The 22814-nt window shown below is 39.6% G+C and overlaps 1 protein-coding gene across 9 annotated transcripts in view; it reads left to right on the top strand.

Annotated features, from left to right (window-relative positions):
- DIAPH2 (diaphanous related formin 2) overlaps positions 1-22814 on the top strand; it is an 835399-nt gene that overhangs the window by 150361 nt on the left and 662224 nt on the right. For all 9 annotated transcript variants that reach the window (XM_038415147.2, XM_043492689.1, XM_038415148.2 and 6 more), the window contains one exon: positions 7333-7443. In XM_038415147.2, coding sequence (XP_038271075.1) covers positions 7333-7443 — 111 coding nt within the window. The remainder of the gene's footprint in view (positions 1-7332; positions 7444-22814) is intronic.

Raw genomic sequence — 22814 nt, 5'->3', positions numbered from 1 at the left:
TTCATTGTGAATAAATGATGCCTATCTGTCCCTGTCCCTCCCATCTGCTTACTTGTTTCTTACATGAGAAATTCATTTCTTGTTTAAATTTGTAAAATGTTCATCTAGTCATAATTAAGGCTGCGTGTCTGTCATGGAAGTCACTGATTCCATGACTTTCCATGACCTCTGTGACTTCTGCAGCGGTCGGTGTGGTTCCAGGGCTGCTCCGAGCAGCTCAGAGCCAGCTGCATCGGCTGCCATTGGGGCAGTTTGGGTGTTTGAGAGGGCTCAGGGCTGGGGCAGGGAGTTGGGGTGCATGGTGGTGTTTACCTCAGGGGGGCTTCCCGGAAGTGGCAGGTATGTCCTTGCAGCTCCTAGGTGGGGAGTGGCCTGGGGGATCTGAGCACTGCCCCGCCCACAGATACCAGTCCTGCAGTTACTATTGGCTGCAGTTCCCAGACAATGGGAGCTGTGGAGCTGGAGCTCGTGGCGGGAGCAAGTGCGTGGAACCCCTTTGGCCTTACCTCCCCCTAGGAACTGCAGGAACATGCAGAGCTGGGTAGGGAGCCTGCCAACCCCACCATCCCCCCCCGCCACCCCGCAGCACCAGTGGGGGTCCCAGGCTGATTCCCGGACCCCTCCTCCGAATATCAGCAAGGGTCCCAGGGCACATGCCGCTGCCTGCCTCCCTGCCCCCAGCACCCGCTGTGACCCCGGACCACAACCCCAGAGCACTCATGGCCTTCTGGTCCAAGTTTTAGTTAGGGGTAGATAGTACAAGTCATAGACAGGTCACGGGCCGTGAATATTGGTTTACTGCCTGTGACCTGTCCATGACTTTTACTAAAAATACCCATGACTAAAGTGTAGCCTTAGTCATAATTGGAAGGGCGGTGGTAGATCCATAATAGATCATGTATTCCCTGGCCATTCCTTTACTGCTATAGTTGTGTTCATGCTGGCTTGCTGGACACAGTGGTTTAAGTCCATTAGGGGAGAGAGCTTTCCATTAAAAATTATGGTCTACTCTGTTTTTCAAGGACCAACTAGTTCCCTGAACAACCCTCAAGTAACAACTAAATTTTAGAAGTTACAGTGAATTACATGCCTGCCATATGTGAAAAGTCTATTTCCATTTTGCATTACGTGTTTGACGTTCTATTAATCACACTTCTCGCTTTCTTTATCCATAGAAAATACAAATACATTTGTTAGTCTCTAAGGTGCCACAAGTACTCCTTTTCATTTTGCGGATACAGACTAACATAGCTGCTACTCTGAAACCTTTTAGCACTCTGTCACAATTTCTAGGCTAAGTGCACCTCTGACCTCTTCTTGTGTCTACATTTGTACTGCCAGTTAGGTTTCAGGCCTTGAGTACTCCTCTCTCTTACGGTGGAATGGTGTAATTCTCCAATTCTTAGACCAGGCCTTGCACAGTTAGCTCTCAGCATTGGCAAAACAAATCTTGCACCTCCATTGAAGACAGGATGTAGGATCCTTGAAACTAATAGCTTACCCCATTTTCTTTTTATTGCCAAAATGTTTTTTTGGGAGGCTGCTTATTTAGTCGTGTTGCTTTCCTGTTGATTTCTCCAACAGCCCCCTGTTAAGCTAGACAAATAAGTTGGTGCAGCGAAGCCCCAGTATCCCAATGTATGGTGGTTATCTCACTGACCAGGTCACATGCAGTATTGAGAAAATTATAGATCAGTATTTCTAAATTATTACATAGCAGATTCATGTCTGTCACAACTACTGCTTTAGATACTGTGCTAAGTATTATACAGTACCATAAGATGGGTTTTAGGATTAAATATATGTAGAAGCTGAAAGCATTTCATCAACTCCTGATCCCATAGACTTGCAGGATGGTTTTCTACAGGATACCATATTCTTCCACCATTCAACTCCATGTCGAGTTCATCTGCTCAGTGTTAGCCATTGCTAATATAGCTAATTGCTACTTTATATGCAGACTTGCTCTTCGACCCAAGACATGCAATACTGGTTTCGGAATTTTTTCAAGTCTTTGAAATACAGGGCATGGAAATATAAAAACAGCTGGTTCATAGTTCAGCAATTTTGTCTAAAGTGCTGGATTGGGATTTCAGAGCAAATGCCTAAAAAGAAAATAAGATATATGAAAAATATGAAGTGATTTCAGTGCAGCCACTGTTGAAGAGAACAGGCTGGGGTTGTGCTCAAACAGGTTTGAAGAATTTAGCGTCTGTTGTGACTTTTTAGCCTTAACTAAAAGAAAATCCTTGGAATGGGTATCTGGATTGCTCACTTAACAAGAACTTTACCTGACCTCTTACGAATATTCAGAAAGGTGCTAATGGCAAGATGCCTTCAACGTTCCTCCCTGAAAACTATCAAACCACATTTTCGCTGCTTCAGGATTGTCAAGTATACGGTATCATGTACGATGGACATATTCACTGAGTAGAATGAGCCAATTTATAAATAGCAACTTATGTCAAAATGTTTTGTGCCTTTATAGGATGATGAATATGTAGTTAATTTTGGAAAATCTTACCAGTGCTTAGGTGCTATGATGTTTTGAATTTTGATAGTAATCAATAGATTCGTTTGTATTGAACCATCCAAATAAATTAGTAATTAAAAATGACGGTTGAAAGCCAAGAGTTTCCTTAGTTATTTTGAAAGCAGTGTTAGGTATGCAAGTGCCATCTACTTTTGTGATAAAGCTTTTCTTCTGTATATGTATACGCATAACACAGAAGGTCAATGGCATTTGTATAGCTGTGGTATAAACCATTATTGATATTTGTCAGCCCAGTTTGTGATTATGAAGAAAAATACCAGTTTAGTAACTGAATAACCTTTGGCGATGTATAGATTAAAAATCAAAATCTCCGGAGTGGTCCATCTAGTGTATCTGTTGAGAGGGGGATTTTGCTCACATTGTGTGTTAGCTCTGAATCATAACAGAAGGATGAAGTCAAGTCCTATAATATCTTTTGTGAGTAAGATAATGATTGATTGCGTGACCTTTCCACCGAAAGGCTAAGGCCCTATGACAAAGATAACTTTTGTAATCTTTACATAACAGGGTGAATAGCTAGTTCTACAGTAGTAAGAAAGTAAGATTATGATCTTTAAAGGTCAAGGTCATGCTGCAAGGCCATCCTGTTTCCTTGCTGAGTAAAAGAATACTAGCGGCTCTCAAAACCGTAACATTAATTATTGTTGTGTTTTTTTAATAGATTTTGCATATTGATATCCCCGATGATTTTGTTGTTAAAAGAAGTTAAAATATGCATTTTTAAAAGTAATGTAACTTATTTTTACATGAGAAGAATATTAATATGTTCAGAATCATGCAAGAGAATTCATTTAAACATTTTAAGGTCACATGTAAGCAGAATAAAATGTTACATTGACTCTGTTACGTTCATGTATTGGGGGCTTAGTGTCTAATGTGAACTTCGTTATTTTGATTTGTTTCTCCTGGTACCTTAATGTGCATTTAACTTTTTATTAAAATTTAAGACACTGAAATTTTAACATTAATGTATGTGTTAGGACAAATACACAGAATGGAGCATATTCCTCTATTCAGTTGTTCTATCCAGTCCATTTATAGGTATAATTACGCGTAGATATGTACTGTGACGGGGTCGGGCCAGATGGCTATAGGAGAATAATAGAAGGCAGATGTATTAGCCCCAGGTTAAGTAGGTCCCTTTTCCCTGAGTAAGGTAACAGGGAAGGTTCCAGAAGGATCAGGAACCTTCTGGAGACAATTAAGACAGGCTGATTAGAACACCTGCAGCCAATCAAGAAGCTGCTAGAATCAATTAAGGCAGGCTAATCAGGGCACCTGGGTTTTAAAAAGGAACTCACTTCAGTTTGTGGTGTGTGTGTGAGGAGCTGGGAGCAAGAGGCACTAGGAGCTGAGAGTGAGAATGGGGAATGTTGGAGGACTGAGGTGTACAAGCATAATCAGACACCAGGAGGAAGGTCCTATGGTGAGGATAAAGAAGGTGTTGGGAGGAGGCCATGGGGAAATAGCTCAGGGAGTTTCAGCTGTCGCACAGCTGTTTCAGGAGGCACTCTAGACAGCTGCATTTCACAGGGCCCTGGGCTGGAACTTGGAGTAGAGGGCGGGCCTGAGTTCCCCCCCAAATCCTCCCAACTCCTGGTCAGACATGGGAGGAGTCGACCTGGACGGTGGGTTCAGAAAAATGGGCCAAGCTGAGGGCTGCCGTGAAGCTCCAAGGCGAGCAAATCCGCCAAGACCCACCAAGGTAGAGCAGGAACTTTGTCACAGTACTTAAGGCTATGTTCCTGCCAATACTGCCAAACATGAACATAGTGTATGCAGTGGCAAGTGTCCAGATATGCTACAAGGTTTATCTGGTGTCTGGGAGATACTGCCACCATTAGACAGGATGCCCCATGTCAGGCCACCCCCATGCTGCATTGCACTTTTTACTACTGTTACCAAGAGCAACATGCTCACTCTAACGGTTGCTGGCTAGCACTTGCTGCTTAGTCAGCATCTATTCTCATCAGCTACTCATGCCTCATTAGGTTTTGGTTTTCACCCCAGTGGGATAGGTGGATTTCTGTGCCAAAAGCACTTTGTGTGCAATGGCAAGATGCCACCTGGCTGTCCACATTGTATACACCACTGTGTGGGTGCCACTTTATAGCGTCTTTCCCCTCTTCATGCACCTGGACACCCAGGGGCAGTGTTTTATAACTCAGAATTAAAAAAAAAAATTAAAAAATGTATGACTCTTAAAAGCTATTTTTATAAAGACAAAGTGGATGCAAAGTACTATGAATCAAATGTTTTGTTTTGTTTTTCCTTTCTACAACTCAAATGTAGTTAATTTAACTTAAATTTTACTGGGGGGAAAAATGTCCATGGGTTGAAAACCCATGTGCCAAAGTAGAATTTGTGGGGTTGGGAGGGAAAGAAGTTACTTATTGATGTTTTTTTAAATTTGGGAAACACAAAAATCTTCATTTGACTGGAGTCCATTCAGATTGGCGTTTTTACATCCATCTTTTACCATGAAGCTAAATTGTAAAACAGGAAGAAAAGTCTTGCAGCCATCTTTTGCTTGCGCTCTCATGATAACTAAATATTTATGTATATGATCTCTACCTTTATGATGGTTTCGTGGTAGACTATAGGTAAGATAATTCAGTTTAGATATCAGTTTGTCATTTATTGGTGGCCATATCTGAGAACATAAAACCACCTAAATGAAAATTGTTAAATCAGTACTTCCTCTCTACACTTATTCTTTCAATGGTTAACTCTCACAATATCCCCAGGTATGTGTTTTATTATTTATTATAAAAATTTTTATTTTGCCAGCTGGAGAAACTCACCTAGTTTCATTACTTGAATGTTCTGTAATGCATTGTCTATCAAATGATTATCTTCTATCATAGAATATTATCATCCTTGTACTACAGTCAATCATACAGATGTTACAAAGAAGCCGATTTTATAGGTTTTTACCCATTTTTATTGCCTCCTTGATCCAAATATATACACTTGAGCAAAGGTATAACTGCAAGACTCATTAACTTGTTTCTGACAAAAATGTTCTTTACTTGTAAAGTACTAACACAAGCCATTAAGCCAGAATTTCTTCTGGCAGAAACAATCATAGCAGATGGCACCTTTTCTCTCTATTAATTTCCGATTGGACATGTACTTTGGCTTGTTCAGTCATGTCATAGTTGTAACATAACAAGGATCACTCAAGCAAACACAATGATGATGTAGTTATGAGCTTGTACAGTATCCACAGCCTCTACCAACTTTCTACAGCTATATAGAAGGTTGCATTGCTACAACCTTTTCTGTGCTTTTCAGTACAAATTTAACCCATTAAGGTGTTTGATTAAAACTAAATGGTGAAAGTAATTAAAATTGAAAGGGTATTTTTAATCTGTTGCTTATTTTTTTCCCTGGCTACTGTTGATTTTTATGTTGCTTCTGCTTTTACTTGCAGTTAACATCTTTCACCAAACCTGGAATTTCCCAGGAGTCCCCTTGCAGACTTAATGTGTATTAGTATTTTTGGCATTACATTATTGTCTGCCTTTTTAAAAAATAAATCTATTAAAATGCACAGCTGTTCAATTAAACGATAAGTCAGTAGCCTGAGACTTCAGGCATTTTCCAAAATGCTATGCAGGAGTAATGCAAAAGACACCTGGCAATTACCTTTTTGTTGATTATCTTCTAATCTCCAGTTATCACAAAAATACTGGGAAGATGAAGCAAGTCCTCCAGCATGGACGGCATTATCAGAAACAAAACTTGGACCCTTCATTAGCAATATAATTCTTTATAGTCCCCATAGTTCTTAATGTAAGCATATGGAACAATATTTGCTATTGCATGTATCTGTTGGTTAAACAACTATGCTCATTATAATATGAATGAAACATAATGAATCTGCTTATAAACATCAGTGAATTATCTATATATGAAGAACATGTTTAGGGGTAGCCTAAAGTGTTGCAATAGGACCATCACACTTGCTTTTAATAGGATGAATTTTTTGCTCTTCTGAATTTCATTTATAGATGTAAAAATGGCTATCGTATTTAGTTAAAAGTAAATGAAACAAAACACCATATCCAGTGAACAAAATGTTTGTATATTTGGCTACATTATGGATACTGCATGTAGATCAGGAGAAAAGGTAGAGGGTTATTTGTTGTCTTTTTGTGTAAAATTTCATTAAACTTATTTATAGAAGTGTCATTAAATTATAGTAAATGACAAATTTCTTCTAAATTTTAGCAGATATAATTCATATTATGCACTGTAATATTTATATGTGAACCTCTAGTATAAATTGAAATCTTGTTGAAGTGTTCACTAAATACATCACAGAGAGAACTTCTTTCAAAAACAATAGGTATTCACTGGGGAAAAAGCCAAATCTCATTATATTTATCAAGGAATTAATTAAAAATCATACAGGCATGCAAACAAAAAATAAAAACCATGTGAACTTTTCCTCAAAGATTCATGGAAGCATTAAGCTTAAAATCAGATGAACCTTTCAATGATTCAGTGCTGTTCAAATGGCAGTCCATGTACATTTGTTACACTTACAAACAAAATTATTTCAATCATTGTAAAATTATTAGATGATAATGGATTTTAACTGTTCCAGACTGTTGCTGAACAATACGATGAGAAACGTCTTTGTTGTTGTTTGCTATATTGCATTAGTAAGTTTTTAAATATTTAAAGGCAGAAAGGATTTATTTGCTTGTATGTAAACTGTGTGTGTGCGGAGAGAGATGTTTTTAGTAAGTTAATATTTCTAATTACAGGTGGCCTGCATGCAGTTTATAAATGCCCTTGTCACTTCCCCAGAAGATCTTGATTTTAGAATACACTTGAGAAATGAATTCCTACGCTGTGGACTGAAGAAAATATTGCCAGTAAGTTGTTTCCACATGTTCACTACAGAAATTAAAATAATTATTAACCTCAAGACAGTGTTATAAAACAAAAGTAATGCTGTCTGAGGCAGCCAGGTTGAATGTTAATGTTTCATTCAAATCTCAGATAAAGGAAAAGGTGAGTGAGAAATCACACCACCAATAATGACTCATACCACCAATAATGACCCATCCTGTCAAATCCATTTTCATTCTATTTCCTGCCTAATATTTTAGGTATTCTTTACTTGTATTTAGGATCTGGTAATATTTTAGTAGTTCTTAATAATTTTATTCTGAACACAAGAGATTATGCAAAAAAAAAAGCTGTTAAGAGTTGCTTTAGGATTCTTTCTTTCTTGCTTTTGCATATCAGCATAACACAATCAGAAATGAATTGGTCAGTTACTGTGACAGTCCTAACGGACTTAGTTTTTTCATTATGCACCATTTGTCAAATGAACTTCAATATATATAACTTTGAGAGCAGATAGTAATAGATCTGCTTTCCATTTAAAATTATTTCTACAATTCTGTAAAATCCCAGCTCTCCTGCTTGACTTGACCCCTTTCCAATTCTATTAATTTTTTTAAAAATCAGATGACAAAATCAGTAAGCCATTTAAACACTTTCTTTCTTGGAGAGGACAAATATTACAATGCAAATATTCCTAGTATGAAGATGCAAATTGTTTTTAACAGTAGGGCATCATAGCATACATGTGTCTGCTTTCTTGCTGCACTGTTTTCTATAAGTAATGGAATACTGTGTGAAGATGAGATACCTTTATCTAAAAATCCTCTATTTTTTTTTATTATTGTACTTTATGAACTTTAATCTCTTGGTATGCTTCAGCTGGCTCAGGTGTTGCATTACGATGGAGCACAGTACTACTTCACTGTATCAGAAAATGGGAGAGAATGTGTCAGGTGCCCTCTACCACATAAGAATTTCGTTCTATATGGTGTTCCAGAAACTGACAGCCAGGATACATTTGGTTAATGCTGAATATAATCATAAGTACCTTCATTTGGATACATGTGGTCTTGGAATGCTGAATTAGGGTTTGACCCTTACAGCTGCCAGTCGGGAAACAATGGCTACCTTTAAAAAAAAAAAAAAAAAAAAAAAAAAAAGAGGGGCAAACAAAAGTTTTACTCGTTGGGGTGGGAATGAGCCCAGCCATGTGGGTGTTAGGTCTGTCATGCATAGGATTTCTGTTTCTATTACTTTTGGAAGTGGAGCCTGTGCGGTGTTAGTGGATATAGGTGCAGTGTCCTGCTGCTTCTAACATTGTCAGCAGGACTTGATGTAGCTACATTACTGATCCTCTTGCCACAGTGCTAATCAAGTACCTTCATTACTCTGAGCACCAGTAACGGCATGTAGATTTAAAAGTTTTGAGGTTTTGGATCACTGTTCACTTTTCACTCTTGGTTTAATCAAGAACTTTGATCTGCAGCTTCTGTTATCACACTCAAGTTGAAGATATCTCATTTTTATGCCTCTAATTTTTAATTTTTTTTGTTCAGGTGGATAACTGAAGGAGGCCACTCAGTTTTTCTAGTTAAAAAATATTAAATGTACTCCGTTTTTTTGTTCTTTAGCTGCTCCACTGAAGAAGTTTGAGGACATTTTGCTTTTTCTAGCCATACTGTGAAGAGGCTTAAATATATATATATTTTTTTAAATTTTGACAGACAGTTTCCTAATGAATTTTAAAACTGTATCAGCCCCATATAATGATTTCTCATAGTTTCCTCTGCACGTGAGAAATACGCAAATCACGGTGACTGAGTCTTTGAGATGGAAGGGAATAGCTTCTGGCAAAATGAAGGTTATGTCTCTGAACTTAGTTACTATGTCGGTAGTGATGAGTTCAGTAAGACCCTGGGACTTCATACTATCTTTAATAAGAGTAAATGCCTTTGATGGAAGAAGAGGTCAGTACCTTGACCAACTCCTGTCCTACCAGCATTACTTGAATCTTGAGTCTATTATGGCTAGATGCTTTTTTGGTGGCTCATCTCATGCAGATTTGATGCCATTTGCTGAAAGACAGCTTGGTGTCATTGGTATGTTTCTAGTCATGGAGCTTGTGGGGTATCTCTGCTTCTCCAAGATTTCTCGTAGAGTAGGGAAGAAGATAAGAGTACTATAGTGACTGCGTGTTGCAGTCCTATGATCCTGTTGAAGATAAATGATGGAATTCCTTGTTGTAATATCCACTAGCATCTTGTAAGTGCATCAGCTGCACCATGTCATTGACTACCAATGTTGTTGGTAAATGCTAAGTCTTGGATTCTGCATATGTGGTGATACAGTTTGAGTAGGAAATGTAGGAGGGACACAAGGTGGCACAGGAGATTGTCCACATTTAATGTTGCTTTTTCTGAGAACCAGCTGGAATATTGCTTTCTTTGGAGAATTTAGTAAATAGTTCTTTGATGGTGACATTCCATGTTTCGTATACAGTGTGTCTAGTTTCTCTCCACTAGCTTGCTACAAAGTGAGAAAGGATAGTGATAAGTTTAAGAGGTAGTGGTCCAGTCATTCAAGTTTTCAGTGGCTTTGTGTGTGTTTCATGATTATTCCCGTCCAGCTGAAGGCAGGAATCCAAAATCTCAGATGTGGTGACATAAGATTGGAAGGTTCATGTGAACCAAAGAAGCTAAGTAAACAAGCCCAGATGCTCTTACATGCCACCAAGTGAGATCTAGTCTGTTGGATGAAAGTGGTTCAGCAGTGTCTGCTGTATTCAAATACTGTTATTCACAGGAAGGAGAAATATCAAGGAAAAGACTTTGAGGAAGGCTGTTTGACGTTGAAAAGAAATTACTCTTCCGAAGAACTGTGGGCAATGTAATCTCTATATATTTCACCACAGCCATCATGGGGTGGTTAATTGTACACCATGACCTTAGTGGCCAGCATAAGCTTAAATGGGTCAAGGTAGGAACTACACTGCACAAAGCTTTTCTGTCAGAAGTCTTTTGTCACAGACAGTTTCCTTTATGCTGTGTGAATTCTGTCAAAGCTGTGACTTGCAACACTGTTTCCAAGTCCCATGTGTGGCTGAGTTCCAGTACAAGCAGCAATTGATTACTTCCAAAACGTTGGGTGAAGATTTATTTGGGGAACAAGTAGCTGGAGTGGAAGCACTCTTCATCTGGCAAACTAGCAATCTCTATTCAAGCAGGCAGTTGGAGAGAATAGCACTGGGTGAAATTTAATGTCCTGTTGTCCTGAGAGAAATTTAGTGGCCTGTGGTATACAGGAGTTCAGACTAGAAAAATATATTCCTTCTGGCCTTAGAAACATGTATTATTTTATACAAACACCTTCCTTTTACAGAAGGAAGCAGTCTTTTCAGGCCTCTGTGGCAAACAATTACAGCAGAAGTGAGGACCAGTGCCCTACAAGAAGATTTAATAGTTCTGGTGACCCTGAGGAGAATTTGACCAGAGATCTATGACTGCTCCATCTATGTTAATCACCAAACCATTCAAACGGAATGGAATACAGACTTGTTTCCTTTCTATGGCTTTAATGCAGAGGAACCATATGAAGGAAGCAACCTTGGCCCTCATTTGAATTTAAAAGTTTAGTTTGAAAATGGAGACTCTTAAATGCACCTCTAAAGGTGTCTTCCAGGTTTTAGTAGTATCATCTATAAATCTCAAGGAGGCTTAATTTCACTTTGCAGTTGAGCCAACAGAGAGAAAGATCTTTCATTCTTAATATGAATGTTTGTAACAATATAAGATCCCACACTGTAATACTTGCCATAGTCATAATCAAGATGCTTATAGTTCTGTTAGCATCCTTCAGGGAAGGAGAATCCAATAGAAAAACCCACGAAGATGTCATTCCACTCCTCCATCTATCCGTACAAGTTACAGAACTCTTAAAGAAAATCAAATAACTAGGGCTGTCGATTAATAGCAGTTAACTCACACGATTAACTCATAAAAATTAATTGTGATTAATCGCACTGTTAAACAATAGAATACCAATTGAAATTTATTAAATATTTTTGAGTGTTTCCTACATTTTCAAACATATTGTATTCTGTGTTGTAACTGAAATCCAAGTGTACAGTGCTCATTTTATATTTTTTATTGCAAATATTTGCACTGTAAAAAACAAAAGAAATAGTAATTTTCAGTTCACCTAATACAAGTACTGTAGTGCAATCTCTTTATCATGAAAGTGCAACTTACAAATGTAGAATAATGTACCAAAAAAACCTGCATTCAAAAATAAAACAATGTAAAACTTTAGAGCTTAAAAGTCCACTCAGCCATACTTCAGCCAATCGCTCAGACAAACAAGTTGGGTTAAAATTTTCAGGAGATAATGCTGCCTGCTTCTTGTTTACAGTGTCACCCGAAAGTGAGAACAGGCATTCACATGGCACTTTTGTAGCCTGCATTGCAAGGTATTTACCTGTCAGATATGCTAAACCTTAGTATACCCCTTCATTCTTTGGCCACCATTCCAGAGGATATGCTTCCATGCTGCTGATGCTCATTAAAAAAAAAATGTGCTAATTACATTTGTGACTGACCTCCTTTGAGGAGAATTGCATGTCTCTTGTTCTGTTTTACCTGCGTTCTGCCATATATTTCATGTCATAGCAGTCTTGGATGAGGACCCAGCACACGTTCGTTTTAAGAACATTTTCACAGCAGATTTGACAAAATGCAAAGAAGGTACCAATGTGAGATTTCTAAAAATAGCTTCAGCACTTGACCCATGGTTTAATAATCTGAATGCCTTCCAAAATCTGAGAGGGACGAGGTGTTTCAGAAGTCTTTAGAAGAGCAACACTCAGATATGGAAACTACAGAACCTGAACCACCAAAAAAAAAAAAAAATCAATTTGGTGGCATCTCACTTGGATGATGAAAATGAACATGGGTCAGTCTGCTCTGCTTTGGATTGTATCCAGCAGAATCCATCATCAGCATGGACACATGTCCCCTGGAATGGTGGTTAAAGCATGAAGCGACATATGAGTCTTTAGCGCATCTGGCATGTAGATATCTTCTGGTGACAGTTACAAAAGTGTCATGTGAATGCCTGTTCTCACTTTCAGGTGACATTGTAAACAAGGAACAGATAGCATTATCTCCTGCAAATTTTAACCAAACTTATTTCTCTGAGCGATTGGCTGAAGTAGGACTAAGTGGACTTGCAGGCACTAAAATTTCATAGAATAATAGAACTGGAAGGGACCTCAAGAGGTCATCTAGTCCAGTCCCTTGCACTCAGAGCAGGACTAAGTATTATCTAGACCATCCCTCACAGGTGTTTGTCCAACCTGCTCTTAAAAATCCCCAATGATGGAGATTCTACAACTCTCTAGGCAATTTATTCCAGTGCTTAACTACCCTGACAGGAAGTTTTTCCTAATGTCTAACCGAAATTGCCCTTGATGCAATTTAATCTCAGTGCTTCTTGTCCTATCCTCAGAGGTTAAAAAGAAAATTTTTTCTCCCTTGTCCTTGTAACAAGCTTTTATGTACTTGAAAACTATTATGTCCCCTCTCAGTCTTCTCTTTTCCAGCCTAAACAAACCCATTTTTTTCAATCTTCCCTCATAGGTCATGTTTTCTAGACCTTTAATAATTTTTGTTGCTCTTCTCTGGACTTCCTTCAATTTTTCCACATCTTTCCTGAAATGTGGCACCCAGAGCTGGACACAATACTCCAGTTGAGGCCTAATCAGTGGGGAGTAGAGCAGAAGAATTACTTCTCGTGTCTTGATTACAATACTCCTGCTAATACATCCCGGAATGATGTTTGCTTTTTTGCAACAGCATAACACTGTTGACTTGTATTTAGCTTGTGATTCACTATGACTCTCAGATCACTTTCTGCGGTACTCCTTCCTAGACAGTCATTTCCCATTTGTGTGTGTGCGCAACTGATTGTTCCTTCCTAAGTGGAGTACTTTGCATTTGTCCTTATTGAATGTATTCCGATTTACTTCAGACCATTTCTCCAGTTGGTTCAGATCCTTTTGAATTTTAATCCTATGCTCGAAATCACTTGCAACCCCTCCCATCTTGGTATCATCCGCAAACTTTAGAGGAGAATTCTTGTTTTAGTCAGATATTTAGTCCTTCAGAAGTACTCAAAAGAAGTAGGAGCTAAAAATACTGGACTTTTTAGAAGTTATTCATCAGCTATCCTTCAGCTTCACAGAGTGAACTATCAGGCCCTTCTAATATGTTACAATATTCTTACGTGGAGCAATGTTACTCAAAGGAATTTAAATCTTTGTCTGTACAAGATAAATTAATGGCTAAATCTCCTTACAAGCCTCCACTGTTGCTGCTGAATGCTCAAGCTTGATGGCAGCCCACAAATACTATGCAGTGTGCAACATAACTCCAGTTTTGTGGGTTGCCAGTAGAGGTTCAAACTATTCTGGAAGGACCTCCCCTTTGTAGCGAGAATATTGATACAGAGCAGAAAGCAGTCTGCGAGGACAAGTGATTTTGAAAAAATGGAAGCATTTGTCACCCTTGGCTTACCAACATCACCTTTCCCCATAAGAGACTTAAATCTCTCATATCCTTTAGTATCTTGATAGATAAGCTTAGCAACAAACCACATGTTTTTAAGGTTATCACACGTTCATTAGACTATTTTTGCACATCCACCAATTCAATACCATAGAGGTTTTTCTCACCCTTCAGTCAAAAAGTTTGTTAAAGGTCTTCTGAGAGTTTTTCTCTGATAGACAGCCTCCTTCCACCCCCCCACCCCCCCCAAACCTTGGGATCTAATGTTATACCTACCAGTCTGATTGGACCTCCATTTGCACTATTAGCTTCATGCTTGTTACTCCATTGTTATGAAGATGGCCACCACCTTCTTCTTTCCCTTATCCCATCAACTGCAGTTGGGTCATCTTTCAAGCATCTGCCATCATCTATCAGAGACATCTCTAAGATCCAGTTGCTTATCACTTTGATGCAGTCTATCCATCTCTTCCTCTGTTCTGCTTGGGCATCTTTACTACCATCCTCTCCTGCTGTGCTAGCTTCACCAGGTTGCCTCATTTATATCTGCATGTGCCTGAACCAGTGAAGTGGTGCTTCCTGAATTTGGTCAGGCACCTCATGGATTTTGACTTCCATTTTTAATTTTGAAATCTGTCTCTTCATGTAACTCCTCATGGTGTGAAGACATTTTAAGCATCTCTGTATTGAACCTGCAGTCTCTTTATTGCCCATGTTTCTGTATGATACAACATTGTTTTACACAGTTGGGCTTTTAGTCTCAGTGGCGTATGCTTGTCATACACTGCCCCTGAGATGTTGTTTCATGCTTTTCCAGTGCTTCCGTAACTGGATTGTATTTCATGTTCAGTCTTGCCATTTGCCATGACCCCGCAGTCAAGGAACTTGAACTGGTAAGTATGATTTAGTCTTACTCCACTAATGTCTGTGCCCAGGTTCCCTGTGGTACTTCTGTTTACCCACGTGACCTCAGTCTTAGTCGTGCTCATTTCCCAGATCAGTGTAGCTGGTCATACCACTGGTTAACCTTTTCCTTTTGAGGATGCCTTTATTGCTATTTTGTCTGCATATAGCATCATCTTGCCTTTTCCCACTATGTCAGTAGGCAGATACCAGTCTGTCAATATAATAAACAGCACACCTCTGGTGTGGTCTGACTTTCCGTTCAGAGACTTGTCATTCCAAAATGTGTTCAAATCTCTGTTTTGGGTGATATATAGAGGCAGTCACCATAGTTTTTAGATTCTCAGGCATGCCGCGTTTCCTTGGCACTGATGCGACGATCCTTCTGTCCGCTTGATCATATTTCTTTTTAGGCCTATGTAAGCCCAGAAGCTATCTTGTTGGTATCTTTACCGGATTAGACATGGTATCTGTAGTTCCTCATTGTTTCCTAAAACTGAACTGCTCTTGTTCACTGAGGGGTTCCACCATTCTCCTAAGTCTAGGGTCTAGAATATGTTCTAGTATCTTTATACCATGTTAAAATAGTTTTATTCCTCAGTAGTTATTCTTATGTATGGGAACCAGGAGAGACAAGCACCAATTTTCAGAAATTTTCTTGTCTTGCCACATGGCTTTAACCAATTGGCTTATCCATTTTATGCCTCTTTCATCCAAAACTTTCACCAGATTTGCCATCACTTCATCCGGTCCTGCTGCCTTACCATTCTTTATTTCCTAAACTGCATTTCTCTTCTCCTCCATTACATCAAGACTAAGCTCACTTGTTGACAGCTCATTTTAGGCATTCTGAAAGTATTGTTTCCACCTCTCCTTCAGTTGTTCAGGTGTTACTAGCAGTCTCTCCCATCATCATTTACAAATGGCATTACCTTTCAGCAATTCTGTACATCTTTTTGCCAGCCAGCTGTGGGTCATTTAAAAGCTCGACATATGAATTGTTGAGGGCATTCTCTTTGGCCTTCACTACCCGTTTGTTAGCTCATTTAGCTTTTTATATTTATTTTCATTTATGCTCTATGGATGAAGATGGCATTCATCATTGCAATTACATCGGCAAGCAGGGTCTGTGAATTGCAAGCTCTCATGAAGGAACCCTTGTACGTGATTTTTCACAAGGATAAATTCACACTTCACTCACATCCTAAACATCTTCCCAAAATCTCAGATTTTAATTTAAATCAGTCCATTCACTTGTCCATGTTTCCCTCCAGAGACTGATTGAACTAAGGATAAGGCTGTTGCACATACTCTGCATGTCCTCTGATCTCTGTTGCTTTATTTGTCTAGAACAAAGCCATTCAGGCAGTCCCCTAGGCTATTTATTTCTATTGTTAAGAGATCCAAGAGTCAGGCAGTTTCAACTTTGAGGATCTCTAATTGAGTGTCACATTACATAACGCTACATTATGACGGGGCCAATTTAGAATTCCCAGGTCATGTTAGGTCACATTCTTGCAGAGCACAGGCCACGTTTTCAGCCTCTCTTAGGCCTTGTCTACATTACAGGGAAAAGTCTATCTAAGCTATGCAATTTGGGTTACATGAATAGTGTAACCCAAGTCGATGTAGCTTAGACCTACTTAGAGAGGGTTCCAGACTATGCGATGTCAACAGCAGATGCTTGTCCATCGACTCCCCTTACTCTTCTTGATCTGGTGGAGTACAGGAGTTGACGGGAGAGCGATCTGTGGTCGGTTTAGCAGGTCTTCATTAGACACGCTAAATCAACCACCAATGCATCGATCGTCATGCGGCGATCCCCGGTAAGTGTAGACAAGCCCTTAGGGGAATGCCCATAGCTGATAAATGTAGGCCTTCTACTTGGAATAACATGTATAGTTCGACTAGCCATTACTCTTCAGTTCAGGAATCTTTTTCAGCTACCCAAATTTGGAGGGCTGCTTAGCAATCTTCGGTTAGACTTGTGGTATCTCCTCTGTCTATTAGATGGCGCTTGGGAGTCACAAAAGTGGAGCATGTGAACAAGTACTTGAAGAAAAGAGGAAAGTTGCTTGCCTTTAGTAACTGGAGTTCTTCCAGATGTGTTCCACAACCTGATCTCTCTCCTTTACTACTATCAAGTATAATATTCTGATTTGGTAGAGGGGTAGGAACTGAGGATTGCTTGGTTGCCCTGCCTCCTTTATATCCCTGAGGTGCTTCAGGTTATCAGGGAGTTGGTGTGACCAACGGACACTTGCTGGCTAAAGTGTTACTACCTCCAGTGCACAGGGCATACTCACTCTTGGATGTGGGACACATCTCAGAGAATTCCAGTTATGAAGGGTAAGTGACTTCCCTTTACAAAACTAGATAAAAAGTTGCCAGAAACAATAGGATTAATTATTTTAAGAATATCTCAAATCAGCATCATTACTTGAAAACTGTTGTGCTGATTAACTATTTTCTTGCATGATAAGTAACAACAATTCTTATCAACCATTTTTACATAGAAATTATCCAATGGATCACTGAGGGAACAGAAAAATAAGTATCTTTCTCGAACATACAATAGAACTTCCTTTCTATAATTTGATTCAATGTCATCTGAGTGTAGGTAATAGACCATTTTTTTTTTTAGTGAAAAATCTTGCTGTCGCAACACAGTGTAACTTTTTATCTTAAGATCAAAGCTTGGAGTTCTAGGCAGAAAGGACAGATGATTTTGATGCAATTTTTCATGTTTCTTGTTTACTGATCTTGTGATGGATCAAACTTGTTCCTAGCATAGTAAGCTACAGTTATGATATTCAGTTACCTTGAAATAGCTTAATGTATGCCAATGTCATAAGAAAGATATTACCATAAGAGCATTTCTAGGCTAAAACCAGTGTTGAATATGAAGGTGCTTGTTCATACTTCAGTCAAGTTGGATTGATGTGGGTTCATTATTAACTGTTTTCCCACTAAGCTTCTGAAATTAACTCCAGTTTCTGTAGAACTTGATAAAAAGGGATGTCATTAGGACTTAAGCCCCCCATCACTTTTCACCAGACCTGAAAGAGCCCCTTGGACTCCAGATTAAATAATATTTTAACTTTAAAGCATCATTAATTATTCATAGATTCATAGATACTAAGGTCAGAAGGGACCATTCTGATCATCTAGGCCGACCTCCTGCACAGCGCAGGCCACAGAATCTCACCCACCCACTCCTATGAAAAACCTCACCCATGTCTGAGCTATTGAAGTCCTTAAATCATGGTTCAAAGACTTCAAGGAGCAGAGAAGCCTCCCTCAAGTCAACCATGCCCCATGCTACAGAGGAAGGCGAAAAACCTCCAGGGCCTCTCCAATCTGCCCTGGAGGAAAATTCCTTCCCGACCCCAAATATGGCAATCAGCTAAACCCTGAGCATATGGGAAAGATTGACCAGCCAGATACTACAGAAAATTCTTTCCTGGGTAACTCAGATCCCATCCATCTAATATCCCATCTCAGGGGATTAGTCCTATTTACCCTGAATATTTAAAGATCAATTACTTACCAAAATTCCATTATCCCATCATACCATCTCCATAAACTTATCAAGTAGAATCTTGAAACCAGATAGATCTTTTGCCCCCACTGCTTCCCTTGGAAGGCTATTCCAAAACTTCACTCCTCTGATGGTTAAAAACCTTCGTCTGATTTCAAGTCTAAACTTCTTGGTGGCCAGTTTATACCCATTTGTTCTTGTGTCCACATTGGTGCTGAGCTTAAATAATTCCTCTCCCTCTCCTGTATTTATCCCTCTGATATATTTCTAGAGAGCAATCATATCTCCCCTCAACCTTCTTTTAGTTAGGCTAAACAAGCCAAGCTCCTTAAGTCTCCTTTCATAAGACAAGTTTTCCATTCCTCGGATCATCCTAGTAGCCCTTCTCTGTACCTGCTCCAGTTTGAATTCATCCTTTTTAAACATGGGAGACCAGAACTGCACACAGTATTCTAGGTGAGGTCTCACCAGTGCCTTGTATAACGGTACTAAAACCTCCTTATCCCTACTGGAAATGCCTCTCCTGATGCATCCCAAAACCACATTAGCTTTTTTCACAGCCATATCACATTGGTAGGTCATAGTCATCCTATGATCAACCAATATTCCAAGGTCCTTCTCCTCTTCTGTTACTTCTAATTGATGCGTCCCCAACTTATAACTAAAATTCTTGTTGTTAATCCCTAAATGCATAACCTTACACTTCTCACTATTAAATTTCATCTTATTACTATTACTCCAGTTTACAAGGTCATCCAGATCCTCCTGTATAATATCCCGATCCTTCTCCGAATTGGCAATACCTCCCAGCTTTGTATCATCTGCAAACTTTATTAGCACACTCCCACTTTTTGTGCAAGGTCAGTAATAAAAAGATTAAATAAGATTGGTCCCAAAACCGATCCATGAGGAACTCCATTGGTAACCTCCCTCCAACCTGACAGTTTGCCTTTCAGTCGGACCCATTGCAGTCTCCCCTTTAACCAATTCCTTATCCACCTTTTGATGTTCATATTGATCCCCTTCTTCTCCAATTTAACTAATAATTCCCCATATGGCACGGTATCAAATGCCTTACTGAAATCTAGGTAAATTAGATCCACTGCATTTCCTTTATCTAAAAAATCTGTTACTTTTTCAAAAAAGGAGATTAGGTTGGTTTGGCACGATCTACCTTTTGTAAAACCATGTTGTATTTTGTCCCATTTACCATTGACTTCAATGTCCTTAACTAATTTCTCCTTCAAAATTTTTTCCAGGACCTTGCATACTACAGATGTCAAACTAACTGGCCTGTAGTTACCCGGATCACTTTTTTTTCCTTTCTTCTTAAAAATAGGAACTATATTAGCAATTCTCCAATCATTCGGTACTACTCCTGAGTTTACAGATACATTAAAAATTCTTGCTAATGGGCTTGCAATTTCAGGTGCCAATTCCTTTAATATTCTTGGATGAAGATTATCTGGGCCCCCCTGATTTAGTCCCATTAAGCTGTTTCAGTTTCGCTTCTACCTCAGATATGGTAATATCTACCTCTATATCCTCATTCCCATTTGTCATGCTACCATTATCCCCAAGATCCTCTTTAGCCTTATTAAAGACTGAGGCAAAGTATTTGTTTAGATCTTGGGCCATGCCTAGATTATCTTTAACCTCCACTCCATCCTCAGTATTAATCGGCCCCACTTCTTCTTTCTTAGTTTTCTTCTTATTTAAATGGCTATAGAACCTTTTACTATTGGTTTTAATTCCCTTTGCAAGGTCCAACTCTACTCGACTTTTAGCCTGTCTCACTTGATCCCTACATGTTCTGACCTCAATTAGGTAGCTTTACTTGCTGATCCCTCCCATCTTCCACTCCCTGTATGCTTTCTGCTTCTTCTTAATCACCTCTCTAAGATGCTTGCTCATCCAGCTTGGTCTACAACTCCTTCCTATGAATTTTTTCCTCTTTCTTGGGATACAGGCTTCCGATAGCTTCTGCAGCTTCGATTTAAAGTAATCCCAGGCCTCCTCTACCTTTAGATCCATAAGTTTTTCAGTCCAATCCACTTCCCTAACTAATTTCCTTAATTTTTGAAAGTCAGCCCTTTTGAAATCAAAAACTCTAGTTACAGATTTATTTTTGTTAATCCTTCCATTTAGTTTGAACTGAATTAGCTGAATTAGAATGATCACTTGAGCCAAGATTGTCCCCTACAACCATTTCTTCTATGAGGTGCTTGCTACTCAACAAAATTAAATCTGAAATGGCATCCCCTCTAGTCGGTTCAGCAACTACTTGATGAAGGAATCACATCAGCTATCACATCTAGGAAAATGTGAGCCCTATTATTATTACTAGCACTGGTCCTCCAGTCTGTATCTGGGAAGTTAGTCTCCATGATCACGCAGTTTCCATTAGTATTTCCTTTATTAAAGACATTAAAAAGGGCTCTATCCATATCCAAATTAGATCCCAGAGGTCTATAGCACACCCCAAGCACTATCGTAGGAGAGGCTTTACTAGTTTTCTTCCCGAATGTAATTTTTGCCCAGACAGACTCTGTCTTATCCATTGCATCGCTTCTTATTTCTTTACATTCTACCTCATCATTGATATACAATGCTACTCCACCCCCTTTACCTTTGTTTCTGTCTTTCCTAAAGAGCACATACCCTTCAATACCTGTAGTCCAGTAATGACTACTATTCCACCATGTTTCTGTTATCCCTATACTATCTGGTTTCACTTCCTGCACCAGTAGCTCTAGTTCCTCCATTTTGTTTCCTAGTCTCCTCGCATTGGTGTATAAACATCTTAATTTTTGCTGTTTGGCCTCGCTCACATTTTGTACCCTATTAGGCACAGTCATTCTACAGCCAGTATAACCTATTAGACTAGTATCCACACTGCCTTCGCTCCTTATATACATTCTCCTACCCACGGCTGTATTCTTTCTTACTTCGTCTTCTTCCCTCTCAATGCTAAAATCTGGCGTGGAGATTTCCTGGACATCTCCCATCCATCTCCCCCTAATTCCTAGTTTAAAGCTCTCTTTATCAGTTGTGCCAGCCTCGATCCTAGAAGTCTATTTCCTTCCCTACTCAGATGAAGTCCATCCCGAGAGAACTGTCCTCTGTCCGTGAATGCCTCCCAGTGGCCATACATCCCAAAGCCCTCCTTATAGCACCACTGCCTAAGCCATCTGTTGACAGTCATAATCTTGTCAGACCTTTGTTGCCCTTCTCTAGGAACAGGAAGGATCCCGCTAAAGATCACCTGAGCCTCAATTTCCTTAAGCGTCTTCCCCAGCCTAGCATAGTCTCCCTTAATACTTTCCAGCGAGAATCTAGCCGTATCATTTGTTCCCACGTGAAGGATAATTAGGGGATTCTTTCCCACTCCCTTTAGGATCCTTTTCAACCTCAGGTCTACATCCCGTATCTTAGCACCCGGAAGACAGCACACCCTTCTAGTCTCAGGATCAGCTCTAGTTACAGGCCTGTCTATTCTTCTCAATAAAGAGTCCCCGATCACATAGACCTGCCTTTTCCTGGTGACGGTGCTATTCTCCAGTCTTTCCCCTGTTCTCTCTGGCTGCAAGTTCTTTCCATTCCTATTTTCCCTTACAATCTTCTTCAACCCATCCTGTATCCTCCTGGGGCTCATATTTGGTGTAGTCTCCCTTGACTCTTCCGCTTTTCCTATAGGACTAGCCTCTCTTCTCTTCTTCCTTACCCTTCCACCTTCAACAAGTACCTGCTGAGCCCCTTCTTCATTTTCCAACTCTGCAAACCTATTCCTAAGCTCTATTTCTCCTTCACTAGCCCGTCTTTTCCTCTGCCTGGTTCTTTTAGTCACATGTTTCCACTGACCACTTTCCTCACCCAATCTCGCCTCAAAATTCCCCAGCCCTGCTTCCATTTGTGAGTCTGAGCTTTTCCCTTCAGATACCTCATATCTTTTCTCCATCATCTGCTCAAACCCCTTCCTAAACTCAACGAGACTTTCCACCTGCATCTCCAAACCTCTGATCTTTTCCTCCGTCAGCTCTCTCAGACAGCATTTCGTGCAGAAAAAACTCTTACCGGTTCCCCTCTCCAGGATCATGTACATACCACAGCTTCCACATTCAGTCATCCTTAATGTGTCTTCCACTACAGGAGTCACTCCCACAGCTGCCTCTGTATCTGTCATCGCTTTCCCACCTAAATCCTGTTAATCTGGGAAACACAAGCCACACCAAAAAGACCCCCCCCCAGCAAAAGCAAACTCCAAACAAGCACCACAATCTAAACTACCTTTTCAAACTCCCCTGTTTAGAGCTCTGTTTGCTAGCTCCTGTGCCGCTGCAGCTGTCTGTTGGTATACAAATTATGTTGGTATACAAATGTGGAATGACTT

Source organism: Dermochelys coriacea, chromosome 9 (assembly GCF_009764565.3).
Source record: "Dermochelys coriacea isolate rDerCor1 chromosome 9, rDerCor1.pri.v4, whole genome shotgun sequence".
Classification (NCBI taxonomy): Eukaryota; Metazoa; Chordata; order Testudines; family Dermochelyidae; genus Dermochelys; species Dermochelys coriacea.
This window is presented reverse-complemented; position numbering and strand designations above follow the sequence as displayed.